At 48.0% G+C, this 14,662-nt stretch overlaps 1 protein-coding gene across 1 annotated transcript; it reads right to left on the bottom strand.

The window, feature by feature from the left end:
• Positions 1-426: 426 nt before the first annotated feature.
• Positions 427-13,234, bottom strand: LOC123371505 (C-X-C motif chemokine 13-like). The gene is made up of 4 exons (XM_045019205.1): positions 13,131-13,234; positions 9,923-10,058; positions 4,853-4,936; positions 427-3,320 (listed from the first exon to the last, which is right to left on the bottom strand). Exons 1-4 carry the CDS (start codon positions 13,192-13,194, stop codon positions 3,287-3,289), a joined length of 318 nt encoding a protein of 105 aa, XP_044875140.1. The 5' UTR covers positions 13,195-13,234; the 3' UTR covers positions 427-3,286.
• Positions 13,235-14,662: the final 1,428 nt, after the last annotated feature.

The following is a 14,662-nucleotide window of genomic DNA, read 5'->3' as shown; positions in this document are numbered from 1 at the left end:
TGAGGTGGTTGCCTTAGACCAGGGGTAGGCAACCAATGGCACGGGTGCCAAAGGCGGCACGCGAGCTGATTTTTAGTGGCACTCACACTGCCCAGGTCCTGGCCATCGGTCTCGGGGCCTCTGCATTTTAATTTAATTTTAAATGAAGCTTCTTAAACATTTTAAAAGCCTTATTTACTTAACAATAGTTTAGTTATATATTATAGACTTACAGAAAGAGACCTTCTAAAAACGTTAATGTATTACTGGCCCACGAAACCTTAAATTAGAGTGAATAAATGAAGATTCGGCACAGCACTTCTGAAAGGTTGCCGACCCCTGCCTTAGATAGTTTTACCTAATGAAACTTTACCGGCATGTTTGAAGAAAACAAAGTTTTCATTTGAAATGCGAGTGGAACCAATTCTCAAATCTGAAACCACCAAGTGCATAAATGATTTTATTGTATACTGTACAGTACAATTAAAGTGCAGTCAGAACAGAAATGGCAACCCCGGGAAAAGAGAAGCCAGTCTAGTTTTGTATCTGGTAACAGCAGAGTGGGAATCGCACAGCAGTGTGTACCACCACAAAGGACTTCTGTGAGGCGGAAGGCACTGATCCAGATCAGAGTCCTAAATATGTTTCTGCTTATCCAGATAGGTGGCTCAGATAGCATAGTAGTGAATGGAACATAAATATTCACAGGAGCGAGAACGGGGATAGGCTGCTGAGACTGGGAGTCAGGACACCTGGTTCTGTTCTCTATGCTACCACTGACCAGCTGTGTGACTTCCCCATTCTGTGCCTCTGTCTTTTAAAGTGCTTGGGGCACACAGGGACTGTGTCTCATTATGTGTTTTGTACCACACTTAGCACAATGGGGATCTTGGTTGGGACCTGCTGTAAATCAGAGATTGAATAATGAGAGATCAAACTTGCAATGGGGCAAAGCAGAGAGTTACTCCACGAAGAGTGTTACCTTTTAATAAAGCCTCTTGCTACCATCTGGCATGTATGAGCAGGGGAGGGAGTAGCACTCGATCATATACTTATTCCTTAAGAACAGGGCCTCACAGATGTGATTCATGGAGTCCTCCCTGGCTGGGCACCAAAGGACATTCTCAGAACCAACTTGTGGAGGAAAAGGGGCCATTGGCCCATAAGAGTTTCTCTCATGAGGTGGTCCCCAAAATGAAAAGTGGGAGAATCCTTGGCCTAGGGTAATAGTCCTGCCCCACTAAACCCACAGGTGAAACTAAAGTTCCTGGACCACAGACAAGGATCAAAGATCAATCGGAGGAGGTGGCTCCTAGGTTTCTCTCTTCTACCCTGCTGTGTCCTGTACTTAGGTAACTAATTGACGTATAAGCCAGAAAAGACCAGAAACATACATGAGGGATGTGGAAGAGGGGTTTGCTACATGCAGAAGTTTTACACAGTCAAATCGTTGTCTGGAAAAATGGGCTCTGTCGTGGAAATGGTCGTCTACCTCGAATTTTACCAACACTCAAGTGGGTCAGGGTGACAGCTTTAATAAGACTCTCAATACTCTATTGTTTGTGGTAGTGGCTTCAATACATTAGGCTCTTTCTAGACCTACAAGAAGACATGGTCCCTGCCCTACGGAGCATGCAGTCTAAGAAGAGGCAGGTTGACAGAGATTAGGGAAGGGTTTGGGTTTTTTTTCCTGTACAAATCTACAACATTCACCATAGACAGCATGGCAGACGTGATGTAAGAGGGACTGAAAAGCAGAGAGGCTAGGGCCTGTTACATGCACAATATTCTCTGTTACTCACACGCTAGGGCACCCACCCTTACCCCGTTCCTAGGGCTCAGGCGTAACCCTGTCAATTTCAGTACCCACCCTCACCCAATTCCTTGGGCTCAGGCTGTAATTTTCTGTGGGTTTGCAGGACCTTTTACCAGTGAAATAGCCTTACATCGTAATATCCTTATCCTCTCTTTATGAACAAGCACCAAAACCAGACTGCATACACTACACGTACAGTGCTCGCCAGTCAGGATCAGGTCCAGTTTCTGCACGGCGTCATTGGCAGAGTGGTGAGGTTTGGCAGCTCTGTTCTTGGCACTGAGTCCTGGAATTTGTTCCCAAAGAACTTTCTTTTGGACCCAGTTTATATAGTGAAACTTGAGCCCTGCTGAGCTAGACCGTAACCAATTATTTAACTAAAGTTTTACTAACCAATCCTACTGAAATTCTCTAACCAATCATACCCCACCACCTTAATTAATTTACACCTAGCAAAATTAATGCTGTGACAGACAAACAATTAAAGAACCGGCCAGAGATCAGACAGACAAACAGTAGGGAAGCGGGGACCATAATGACAAAACAATAAAGAAATGAGGACTTCACAACCACCGCTATTGATACGGCTGTCAAACTATGTTTTCTTTAACCATCTTAAGATCTGTTTCTTTATCTGGTGATAGTGGGTGCCATTAGGACAGGGTCTCCTTCTTAACAGCCCGATATTACATTGTTTTAATGGAATAGATGGAATATGAGGATGCGACTTCCTGCTTCTCAGCTAATGGCTGCTGTTCTTTTAACCTGACTGCAGATGAAGGCCTTACACCTTGCAATATGGCTACAGACAAAGGTCTTATCCTTACACCTTGCAATATGGCTACAGACAAAGGTCTTATCCTTACAGCCTTGCAGATGGACTTTCAGAGGTCATACCGTGCCTAGGGGGCCACGTGGAAGACGACACGGAGGCAGTTGTTCAAGACATTGGGTGGAAGCACTGGTGGAGTTGAGGGTCGGGGGACAGAGTTATAGAGTGCTTGAAAGGAGGTGCCAAGTACCAGGGTGAGAGCTAGCAGGAGGGGAGCGATGCACATTTACTGACAGCTGAAGAAGATGAGTTTTACCCTGTGATATAGGGTAGAGTAGTACACTTACTAACTATTTCATAGTTAACTTATGCAGGAATAGGGAGGGTCCACTTGAATCCTCTCCACAACATATTTGGAGCTAAGCTCATCACAGTATTTGTCTCAATAGAAATATTAAGCATTCACAAGGCAGAGTTCATGCTTACTGTTCCAATCAAAATAGGCACAACTCCATATTCTTTCCCCTGAAGTTGATGAGGGCAACCACAAGTAACTATAGATTTTCAAACTGCAGCCCTTAAACATGCTTAGCAGAGTAAAAAATAGTATGACAAAGAAGTAATAGTAGTTGGGAAATCGGTGAATTATTGCTTTCCAGGAAAGGAATTTCAGTCCATTAGTCAGCCTGCGTCTGGTCGGTTTCCTTTGCTGGGAAATATCAGTCAAAGAATTGCACTGCATTGACGCTGGTACTGTGTTGAGAGAGGAAAAAAAGTGTTTTTTTTAAAATAAGGTAGTAAATATTTGTAGTTACTTAAAATTATCCAAAACCAGGAGTCAGTTACTGCAAACTACAAATGGCAATTTATAGTGTGTCTGAACTGGGGGGTGTTCATGCTCTGTTCCTATCACTGTGGTGCTTGTGATGTTTGAACGCTAGTTGTGATATGGGGAATTTAAATTAATTATCCAGGCGACTGTTTCTGAAGCATAGACGTTAGGGAAAGAAACATCTTGCACCATCATTTCCAAGCTTTTCTGTTGGTCGATGACTAGCACGTGCATAATGATATTTCTCATCCACCCCCCCACCCTCAAAGTGCTTTACACACCGTAAATCCCCCACTGAAATACTGCTCCCTCAAGTGTAGAATGTAGCAGCTGTTTAATGGTTCACAATAGCATTAGGGGCTGGTCTCTGTAGGGGGAGGGAATTTGAAGTGGCAGAATATAACACATTGCTAGATTCTTCCGACTGTCGAGTGGCAGCAAAAGAGACTTGCATATGATCAGACTCCTCTCTGTCTTCTTTAGACCCCTGGCTGGTTTTCAGTTTGAACTGGAGAGCCAGAAAAACACAACTATTTTGCTGTGTATTCTTGCATCTCTTTCTCAAGATGCCCCAGAGGTCAGGGGCGGCTCTAGAAAATAGGCTGCCCCAAGCAGCGCGGTGTGCTGCGCCGCCCTTCCTCGGTCCCGCGGCGGGTCCCCTCTTCCCGCGGCTCCGGTTGAGCTCCCGCGGCAGGTCCACCGGAGCCCCGGGACGAGCGGACCTCCCGCGGGCACGGCTGCGGACGGTTCGCGGGTCCGGCGGCTCCGCTTGAGCTGCCGCAGTCATGCCTGCGGGAGGTCCAGCCGAGCCGCGGGACGAGCGCCCCCTCCGCAGTCATGCCTGCGGCAGGTCCGCTCGTCCGCGGCTCCGGTGGACCTCCCGCAGGCATGACTGCGGCAGGTCCACCGGCCCAGCCTGCCGCCCCCTAGATTTGGCCGCCCTAGGCAACAGCTTGGTTTGCTGGTGCCTAGAGCCGCCCCTGCCAGAGGTGAAAGAAGTGAATACGCTGTGCCGGACTGGACCAGCTTCTCTGGCGGTGATTTAAAGGGCCCAGGGCTCCAGCTGCTGTGGGGAGCACCGGGCCCTTTAAAGTGCCGCCCGAGCCCTGCCGTCGCTACCCCAGCCCTAGCCCGAGCCCTGCCACCCCGGGGTGATTTAAAGGGCCCGGTGCTCCCCGCAGTGGTGATTTAAAGAACCCGGAGCTCTGTGGCTGCTGGAGCCCTGGGCCCTTTAATTCACCCTGGGGCTCCCAGCCACCTCTTCAGCTGGTAGTTCCGGGGTGATTTAAAGGCTACAGCCACAGCCAGGGCCTTTAAATCTTGAAAGGCCCCGCCTCTTCTGGTTGAGGCCCCGCCTCCCTCAGGACTCCGGCGTACAGGTAAGTCCTTTAAGTTACTTTCACCCCTGAGGTGCCCACCGACAGGTGGCGATTAACTAACGCATATACAGTACCTCTGCGTCAGCTTCCGAAGCAATAGCTGGATCCACGGTGCATTGGGATGCACGCAGGCTCTCTGTTTATTCTTCAGGGTAAGTCTGAAACATAATGGGGTCATTTTAGCTTATCATAATATCAACCCTTGGGAAATCTTCCAGGAGATCACCTAGCAAGAAGAAATGAGGCAGATTGCAGTTCTGTGGGGCCATGGGCCAGATCAAGTGGGGGGGCCGTCATCCCCCATCCCGCCTGGCATTCCTGCTGGGGAGCAGGGTCAGGGCATGGGGGCTTCCCCCACTCCCCGGCACAGGAGCGCCAGCGGAGCAGGTCAGGGTGTGGAGGGCACACATTTTTCCAGGACCACCCAATTGTCTGGGGACCCTGGGCACAGGTCCCATTAGCCTAGTGGCTAATCCGCCACTGCAGAAGAGTAATCCTGCAGTGTTCAGGTGGGAGCTGGGCTTGGGTGTGTGGAACTGGCAATTTCAGCATTCAGTGTAGTGCACCGGTGCTGACCCCTAAGGGCATGTCTTCACTCAGAGTTAACTTGGGTTCTTACATGGGTGCTGCCCCCACCCTCCTGCTGTCCACACACAAAGCTCTGACCCAGGTTTGGTGGTGGTGCTCTAAACCCAGGCTAGCTGGCCTGGCTGCGGGTGTGGGTTAAATCTCAGGTGTTGCTTTCACTCAGGCCGGTAACACACCCACTTTGCAGCCAAGGTGCAGGCTAAACCTCTCAAGTGCTGATAGTCCTTAACGCCTTCTCACAATTATCCCTGGGTGCTCAGAAGGACAGACAAGTTCTCCCACAATTCATTGGGAAAGAGTCCTAGAGCAGCTCAAACAACATAGTTCTTACTGCAGCACAAGAACCATGGTCTGTGTGACACATGGGGGAGCGCAGGACCAATGAGGACATAGTACATTTTAGTGTGACTTTGCACTGTGGTTGCTTACACCTGGGCATGGCTGACCCAGTTGCTCTGCAGTGAAGATATAGCCTGAGGGCATGGCTACACTTGCAGATGCCGAGCACTGTGAGTTAAACCCGCCTTCGTACAGCTGAGTAGAGAAAGCGCTGCAGTCTGTCCCCACTGACAGCTGCCAGCGCACCGGTGTGGCCACATTAGCAGCTCTTGCAAGGACCACAGAGAGCAGTGCCTTGTGGTAGCTATCCCAGCATGCAAGTGGCTGCAATGTGCTTTTCAAATGGGGTGGAGTGTGACAGGGAGTGTGTTGTGTGTATGGAGAGGGAGACAGTGGGTTTTTGGGGTGCTGAGAGTGTGTCAGCACCAGGGCCGCCCAGAGGATTCCGGGGGCCTGGGGTCTTCGGCGGCGGGGGGCCCTTCCGTTCCGGGACCCGCCACCAAAGTGCCCCGAAGACCCGCGGCGGGAGCCCCCCCGCCGCCGAATTACCGCCGAAGCAGGACCCGCCGCCGAAGTGCAGCCCGGTCTTCGGCGGTAATTCGGCGGCGGGGGGGGGCCCCCGCCGCGGGTCTTCGGGGCACTTTGACGGCGGCGGGTCCCGGAAGGAAGGGCCCCCCGCCGCCGAAGACCGGGCTGCGCTTCGGCGGCGGGTCCCGCTTCCCCCCAGCCCCGGCCCCAGCCTCTTACCCCCGGCTCCCTCCTCACCCGGAGTCTCAGCGCCTCGCCGGAACAGCAGCAGCGTGTGGCCGGCGGGGCCTGAGCTCCGTCCCGCTCCGAGCCGCGTGGTGAGGGGGCGGGGCTGGAAGCTCCACGCCGAGCGGAGGCAGCTGAGCTCAGCCCGGAGCTCCCAGTCCCGCCCCCTCCCCACACCGCTCTCAGTGGGGCGGGGCTCAGGGGCCCCGGCGGAGACTCGGCGCTGGATGCGCTGAGGCTCCAGGAGAGGGGCGGAGGCGGGAGCCTCCGCTGTTCTCTTGGGGGCCCCTGCGGAGCCTGGGGCCCGGGGCAAATTGCCCCCTTTGCCCCCCCCCTCTGGGCGGCCCTGGTCAGCACGCTTCCTTGTAAGTTCAGATAGCAACAGACTCCCCTCTCCCCCCGCCTCTCTCACACACAGCATTCCACAGTAATGGTTGCTTTGTCCCGGAGCAGATAAGCAGCCGGCTGTCAGAAACGGAGCTTTCAAAGGGCATATCTGCATGCCTGCAGCGATTCCAAAACAATGACAAGAGTGGCCACTTGACTTAAGGGGATTATGGGATGTTTCTGGAGGCTGATCAGAGCGCAGTAATGCAACACCTTGTTCACACTGACGCCTGGGCATTTCAGCCAAGGCGCACCAAGTGTTAATCTTCTCGCCGAGGTGGAGTACCAGGAGCACTCTAGCCGTGGACTCAGAGTGCTCTACGTGCCTTGCCAGTGTGGACAGGGAGTGAGCTAGGGTGCCCAGGGCTGCTTTAATGTACCTTAACTCGCAAGTGTAGCCAAGCCCTGAATGTAGACAGACACGTACAAGGGGCTTTCAGCTAAGCAGGTTTACCTTATTTTAAGTAAGGTTAAATCCTGACTAGCAAAATTGGTGCAAATCTCTGAATATCTTTGTTTACACTTAGGGTAGGTACAGAGAGGAGTTTATGGCTGTGTTGTAACTCAAGTAACAATTGGCAATGAACCAATTAAGCCAACTCCTCTGTAAATGCCAGTTTAGATACTCTTTGCAAATGTTTGTTCCAGGACACACACAGTTGTGATGCACCCCAGGCAGAGCCCTACAGTAAACCACAAAAATCTGTGCAGTTGTAACGCTGACCGACCCTGCTGTCGTCGGTGGGCAGGATTGAACCAGGGATCTCTGGAGCTTAGTGCATGAGCTTCTACAGCATGAGCTAAAAGCCAACTGGCTGGTAGCTAAGGCTGTTCAGCAGACTTGTTTTATATCTCCATTTAAGTGTCCCACTAAATGGGACAGAGCACCACACCCAGGTGCTGTGGGGGTGACAGCGTCTAAATTAGCATTTACAAAGGTGGGAGCTAACTTGAATTAACTGGCAACTAATTAAGTTGAGCTCCACTGGGTCCACAAACACTTAGGGGTGAACGCAGGTGTGTGCTCAGACAGGGCTATTCCTGAGTGCAGATACGGCCTAAATTAAACTGACAAGAGCCATGTTTACATCAAGTGAACACAGTGTCCACAGAGGGGTTTGCGCCAGGGCTTGTCTACACTGGAAATTTATACCACTCTAAGCTAAAATGTGAATTTAAACCATTAAAAGTTTTACTGGTATAACTCCCCGCATGCACGGCCTAATTGGAATAGGAGCAGCTTTTTCTGGATTAGTTTGTCACTTTGGAAGGAGTTCAAACTAAATTGGAGAAAGCTACTCTTGTTCTGGATTAAAAGTGTCTGTGCAGGGAGTTATACCCGTATGGCTATAGAGGTTTAACTACTCAGATATAACTGGAAACATTTCGTGCGTAGGCAAGCCCTGAGACACCGACCTTGAAAAAGCATCTGTGGGTTCCTTGTGTGGCAGCTAACGTGTTTTAATTAAGTGCTCTTAAAAAAAAAAAAGAGTTAGCTGGTCATCTTCAACTCTGGGCTCTCCTCTCTTTTTTAAGAGCTGCTCTCACTGTTAAAATGTTTTGAAATGGCACTTCTTGTGCCTGCCCTTACACACTGAGGCCTTGTCTACGAAGTTGTGCAACTTTACTTGTATAGTCAGAGTTAAAGTACAACCTGCCCAGGTGAGTTATACTGGTGTAGAGGTGCTTTATACTGGTATCGCTATTCAAGTACAAGGAATGGGAATAGCCCATACTGGTCTGAGGGACCTTTATACTGGTACGGCTGACGCATACTAGGGCTTGTACTGGTAAAACTATTTCAGTTAAAAAAAAAAATCACACCCCTTAACTAAAATAGCTCTATCTGCTACCATTTTTGAGGGTGTACCAGGCCCATGCTGTCCCATTTTAACTAAATATGTGATTTAGGATTACCTCACCCCCTGAGCTACGGAGCCGGGTCCTAGGTCCCCTGAGCACAGGGCAGAGGTTGGTTATTTGACCCGCCTGGCTGTTTTTTAAATGGATTTGACAGTTGCCAGGGAAATAAAGAAATCTGCTGGGTTTTTGGTTTTTTTTATACATGGGTCTAAAGATCTGCGTAATCACCACAGTGCACTGGGATATCGAATGAGGAAAGTTTCTGTGGCCAGCTAAAGATTGTGCAGCATTCCCACTTCCGCACTTTGAGATAACAGATCAAAACTGCCGAAACACAACAGCTGGTTGCCCACCAACATGCAAGTGCACAGAGCATGTGTGTGAGAGAGGATGTGAGTCACACAAGAGTGAGTATAGGTTTGGGGGGAGGCGAGAGTGGTTGTGGAGTTGCCCTGTGGTTTGGGGTGGGGTGGATAAGTGCTGGGTTTTTTGCATTTCAAAGGTGGCAACCCTAGTGTGATTTTAAACTGATGCAAACCCCTCTGTGGATAAGGTGTTAACTTGATGTAAACATGGCTCTTGTCAGTTTCACTTACCGCAGTCAATTTACAGGTAGGTCGGACTGGTATAACCAGTTTTAAATCGATTATAAGTGTGTCTTGTAAATATACACACGGACTTGCACGGGGCTCAGCTAAATCAGGCTTATACTATTTTAGTGAAACCAGTGCAACTTGTGTGTGTAGATGTAACCCAGTGCTCAGTGCGAGTTCATTATGGCCCCTAGCTACATAATCTGGCATTTTTAACTCATGCTATAGAGACTCGTGTGTTTAGCTCTGGAGCTGCCCAGTTCAGTATCTGGTACGTTGGCCAAGATGGCAGATGTCACAGAAACAAGACCTAACACATTTTAAAATGCACCTTCCCTTACTTTAGACTAGGCCAGTGAGGATTCAGAGGTCACACCCCATTAAAGTGAATAGAGGCATGTCACATCCTGGCTAGGAGCAATTCTTGCCTCTTCTTGCATGGAGGTCTCGGTTCAGTGGAATCTGTTACAGTTAATCTACAAGAGGTCTGGCAGGATCTCAAGAGCTGAGGCAGGACATGTATAACCAACCCCTGGATAGAAAACTGATCACACAAACTACTCAGTGAATGAATGACAAAAGAAATAGAATAAACTGAGGGTCATTGGAGTTCCCACTTACATAATCTCCTTCCTTCTACACTGAATCCCCTGAGGAATCACCTCAATAAAACTAATCTTCCAAGCACTGATGACATCTGAGGTTTGCTTGCGGCATCTGCATCTCTGGTTGATTAGAAGGCTTTCCATAGGTAGACCTGCAACAGGAAGCGTTGAACAAAACCATCTATTTGTCTCTGTTAGCCAAAAATTGCCAAGGCCCAAACCCATTCTAAGCTACTACGGAGAGCACATCAAAAATAACCTAGCCTCAAAACGAATAAATACTAATGAAAATAACCATTGAATTTACATCACTGTCTTTTTGACTATCAGCCATAGCCGTGTGAGGGAAAGCGGGATGGGAGTTAAGGGTATTTTGTTGTCCTCCTTCAAACACCCTCTCTCTTTCGTGATACCCACAGAACACTGGACAATGGTTAGACAACTCTTATGCTATGAGCACCGTTTATCATGCTCAATAGTATCATTTCCGTATGCCGCCCATTGGTTTGTTTGTATTTGTCTGTTGTCTACAGTCTTAAACTTAGTCCCTGCCCTGAAGAGTTCATAATCTAGCTCTTTGCTTGTACAGTGCCTAGCACATTGGGGCCCTGACTTCTAGACTCTAACATAAGACAAGTAATTAATAATACATTTATTCTATGCCCATTACAGAGCTGTGTTTAAGAAGCTTCATTTAAAATTAAATTAAAATGCAGAGCCCCTCCTGACCAGTGGCCAGGACCCAGGCAGTGAGTGCCACTGAAAATCAGCTCATGTGCCGCCTTCGGCACATGTGCCATAGGTTGCCTACCCCTGCTTTAGAGGTAACTAGTTTGGAAGAAGGTTAAAATTGGAGATAGACACTGAAATGTGGAGCCTAAGTGTGTGGCCACACTTGATGACCAGCGCTGGAATCCTTATTCCCCATGCTGAGCAAGGTGTACGGCCAGCGCTGCAGCCAGGGAGTTGCAGCGCTGGAAGTGCCCTGCAGGTGTGGCCACTTATTAATTGCAGCGCTGGAAAGCCTCCACCAGCGCTGCAACTCGCCAGTGTAGCCATACCCTTAAGGAATGTCTACACTGCAGCTGCAGTGCGCCATTATGCAGTGTCGTGCTGTAGCGTAGAAGCTTCCTATGTCAACAGAAGGGGGTTTCTGTCAGCGTCATCTCTGTGAACAGCAGTAGAAAGATCAACAGAAACATTTCCATTGCCCTAGCCCCATCTCATTGGGCGTTAGATTGCCATAACTATGGCATTCAGGAGTGTGAGTTTTTCATACCCCTGTGTGATGTAGCTAGGTTGATCTAAATTTTATGTATAGATCAGATCTATTTAAGTGGAAATTAGTCTTCCAAGTGCTTAAGCTGATTCTTTCCTGCTCTCCCCAAAATAAACAAGCTCTAACTTTTTCCTTCTGTTCTAGTGAGTTGGATTTTTTTTATAATGAAAATGTTTGCCTTTTGGTTCGGCCAAAAAATCATTGTTTTTGCTATAATAGACTTTTCCATGTTTGAGTTAAATTGTGTTAAGTTTAACTAAGACATAATAACCATCCATGTAATATTACTTTAAATATTTATTTTAGTTTCAGTAATAAGGGTTTTTATTTCAGAAGCTAAGGCTCATTTTTAACGAAGCAGGCAATTAGGAGATGAAACTCAATGGGAACTAGTCTCTCAAGCACTTAAGTCACTTTTGAATATAGGCACTTCTGAAAATTTACCCAATGTTTTACACAGTCCATTAGTTCCACTATTATGTACAAAATATTACTTTATTATGTAAAGTACCAGTCACCAAAAGTGACTGGTACTTTAAAAAGTATAATAAAAGAATAATTGTTACAGTAATAATTCCTTTTGCAATGTTATTGCAGTGAAGTGACAGAGTGTAAAAGACAACTGCAAGAAAGGAGGGGGCGGGGAAGTCAGCATTTGGGGATTTAAAGTATTGTCGACAGTGCCAGTCCCGCAAAGGTACATGCACATGCTTAACTTAAAATACTGTTAGCAGTGCCATTGACTTCAATGAAGTCCTCTACTCGCAGTGCATAAAGATAGGCATGTGTAAGTTTCTGCAGGATCAAGGTCAATATTACTGATGCCTTGATATTTTCTTTGACTAATTAGGTACCCCTGCTTAACATGCAGTAGGTTAATTTTTCCAATATCATTACAGGCCCAATCCTGCTCGCATAGGACTCCATGGCAAAATTCCAATTGGCTTCAGTAGTAGCAGGTATCAAACCCTAACACTTAGTTAGGAGTTCCAGGTAAGAAAATCAAACATCGAGGACCCCAGTTTCTGTGGTGATGCTATACTGTAGATAGTAAAACTGAGTGCTTTGACATCTGTTTCACCAGCAAAATGATTTGAGTTGGCAGCTGACTCCCAGACTGCTGCACGTAATTAATAAATTGTCATATTAAGTTTCTTATTCAAAGTCATTAACAAAAAATGGTTCAGACAAATTTGATCAGAAATAGAATTGTGGAATTTTAAAGGGGCCGGGTGGAACATACATAATCTCATTTTGCCCAGTTAAGAGGGTAAGAAAGGTGTGGCAGTACTGGTGAACCAAAATGAACCAATAATCTCTCCCTGCCTAGAGTTGTAGAGAGGGAAAATTACTGTAGGAGGCATGAGAGAGAAATGTTAATTTACTCCCCATATGAAAAATCACAAGCCTTTTCTCCAGTTACGTCGTTTATGTCAAAATATAGTTTCATTGTAACTAACATTTAAAACTGGTTAATTAAAAAATACAGCATGCGCTGTCTCATTTGCAGTGTTGCATTAATATTTTCAAAGATGTCTTATTTTGGATGTTATAAGGAGAAAAGCAAAATAAGGAGTACTGTACATGGGTTTGGACTAGAAAGTCCTATAAATAGTACTATTTACTGGTTTGTATATTCCATTATAACACAATGTAATGTAAAAAGGGATACAAGTATAGGCTCCAGTCTTGCATACCCCCACACACCGAAATGGAGCTGTCCGTGGCGTGGCACTCTCTGGATCTGGCCAGGGGTATGAGAATCTGCCTGCGCAGTTCAGCTTTCAGAATCAGGGCCTTACTAATTGAGGGGTAGGAATCCCACGCAAGCCAAAAGGAGAGTCATAGCTTATAGGGCTTATTGACAGATTCACCGTGAAAATTACATCCTTTTAAAAGCCAATTATTGCAAGAGAGTGAAGTTCTAGTAGGAAAAGTTACTCACCAGTCAGGGTAGTGAGGTCAGTTACAATCAGGGCTATTGCCAGGACTACAGCCAGGTTCTTCATCTTGGCCTCTGTTAGACTGAACGCAGCTTGAATGACTCCTCTTTTTATTTCCATCCAAAAAGGGGAACTTGCCGGAGATTAGCCTTCACAATGGAATTTTCTATTCAGAGTCCTGTAATATACGGAAACAATTTCTTCTCATGTTTTTTTTTTTTTTTTAGTGTCTTGCCTGGACTTTTCTCATTCCTTCCTCTTAAGAGCCAAATGCGGGGGGGGGGGGGGTGTTAGGGGTTAGTACCACACGTGCCTATGCAAATTTGCAATTGGGGAATCTGGCGTGGCACCCCTTCTGCCTTGCTGGACCTAGCGCTCCCTCCTCTGGCACGGACAGGGCCTGGGGTAAATCAGTCCCACCCCGGAGCACGTCTGTCTTCCCTCTTTGGGGCTTGTTTCTCAGAGCCTTCCTGGTAGGCCTCAGGGCAGGCCTGAGGAGGGCTCCTCTGCCAGACAAAGGGAAACAAGTCAATTATGCACCGAACAAAGGGAACCCCTTTCCCTGGCCCCCTCACTGGGGCAGGTGTATGTTGTCCTGTCGCTGGCCCCGGGGTGTCAGTCCTTCCCCTAAACAGGCCCTGGGTTTGGGCGTCTCCCCTATGGGGAGGAGTGCAGTCTCTCACACTGGAGAAGCCTCTCTCTCTGCTGCCGCCAGCCTCCAGCAGTTTGTCCCCACTCCTCACCAGGAGAGAGGTTTTAATAGGTGTCAGGTAGCCCTTAACTGGCCTCGGGTGTCTCTAATTGACCTGAAGTAACCCCTTCCCGGCTTGTTGGGAAAAGGTCCTTTGGCATTCTAGGGCTAACATACCTGTTTTCCCAGACCCTCCTGCAGCTGCCGGGCCTGACGTTGTCACAGGAATTAGGTGTAATTTTTACTGTGAGGGAGCTAGCATGGTGCAGTGAACCAGATAAGACAGAAGAGAATTAGGCCTCAGCCCTGGGACTGTTCACATGTAGAAAGGTGTTCAGAGTAGTTGAACCACAGAAGTTCTGTGTCTTATGTCTGGGCACGTGGTGGCTGTGCAGAAATGATATGATAGAAGGTAACTCTGTGCGTTCCCGCTGCACTCTAATTCCCTTCCTCTATGCCATCTGCTGGCCTCCTACAGATGCAGAAAAGTCCTGTACTGGGGAAGTTCCGTCTCGGTGCCGTGCTTCCACCATTGTACTCCACCGAAGCGGAACAAGAGGGGTCAGCGCTGGAGCCCGTTGACAAGCTGTGGAGGAAGAAGGCATGAGAAGACCTCACTAGTGGGTTACAGGGGAGACTGAGGAGGGACGGCCTGCTGCTTGCAACATAGCTACAGATGCAAGAGCCAACCACAGAGATTGGATCTGGAAAAAGAGGCTTTGCTGCTTAAAATTCTGATGGACAGATTCAGAAATAATCCTTCGAGCAGGCAGCCCAAGCTGTAAAATGGGGCTACGACTACTCAGCAGCGGTTACCAGGGCTTTGGCAATTGTTAGGTGTGA

This window comes from Mauremys mutica, chromosome 5 (genome assembly GCF_020497125.1).
Source record: "Mauremys mutica isolate MM-2020 ecotype Southern chromosome 5, ASM2049712v1, whole genome shotgun sequence".
In the NCBI taxonomy this organism is placed as follows: Eukaryota; Metazoa; Chordata; order Testudines; family Geoemydidae; genus Mauremys; species Mauremys mutica.
The sequence above is the reverse complement of the archived record's forward strand: the minus strand, read 5'-3'. Positions and strand labels throughout refer to the sequence as shown.

What these genes read in the sequence shown, in the direction of transcription:
- LOC123371505 (XM_045019205.1), bottom strand. Translation starts at nt 13,194, where the DNA reads ATGAAGAACCTGGCTGTAGTCCTGGCAATAGCCCTGATTGTAACTGAC. An exon ending in TGTAGAAGGAAGGAGATTAT is followed by an intron (nt 4,937 to 9,922) that starts GTAAGTGGGAAC and finishes ATTATGTTTCAG; the next exon opens with ACTTACCCTGAAGAATAAAC. An exon ending in CTTCGGAAGCTGACGCAGAG is followed by an intron (nt 3,321 to 4,852) that starts GTACTGTATATG and finishes CTCTCAACACAG; the next exon opens with TACCAGCGTCAATGCAGTGC.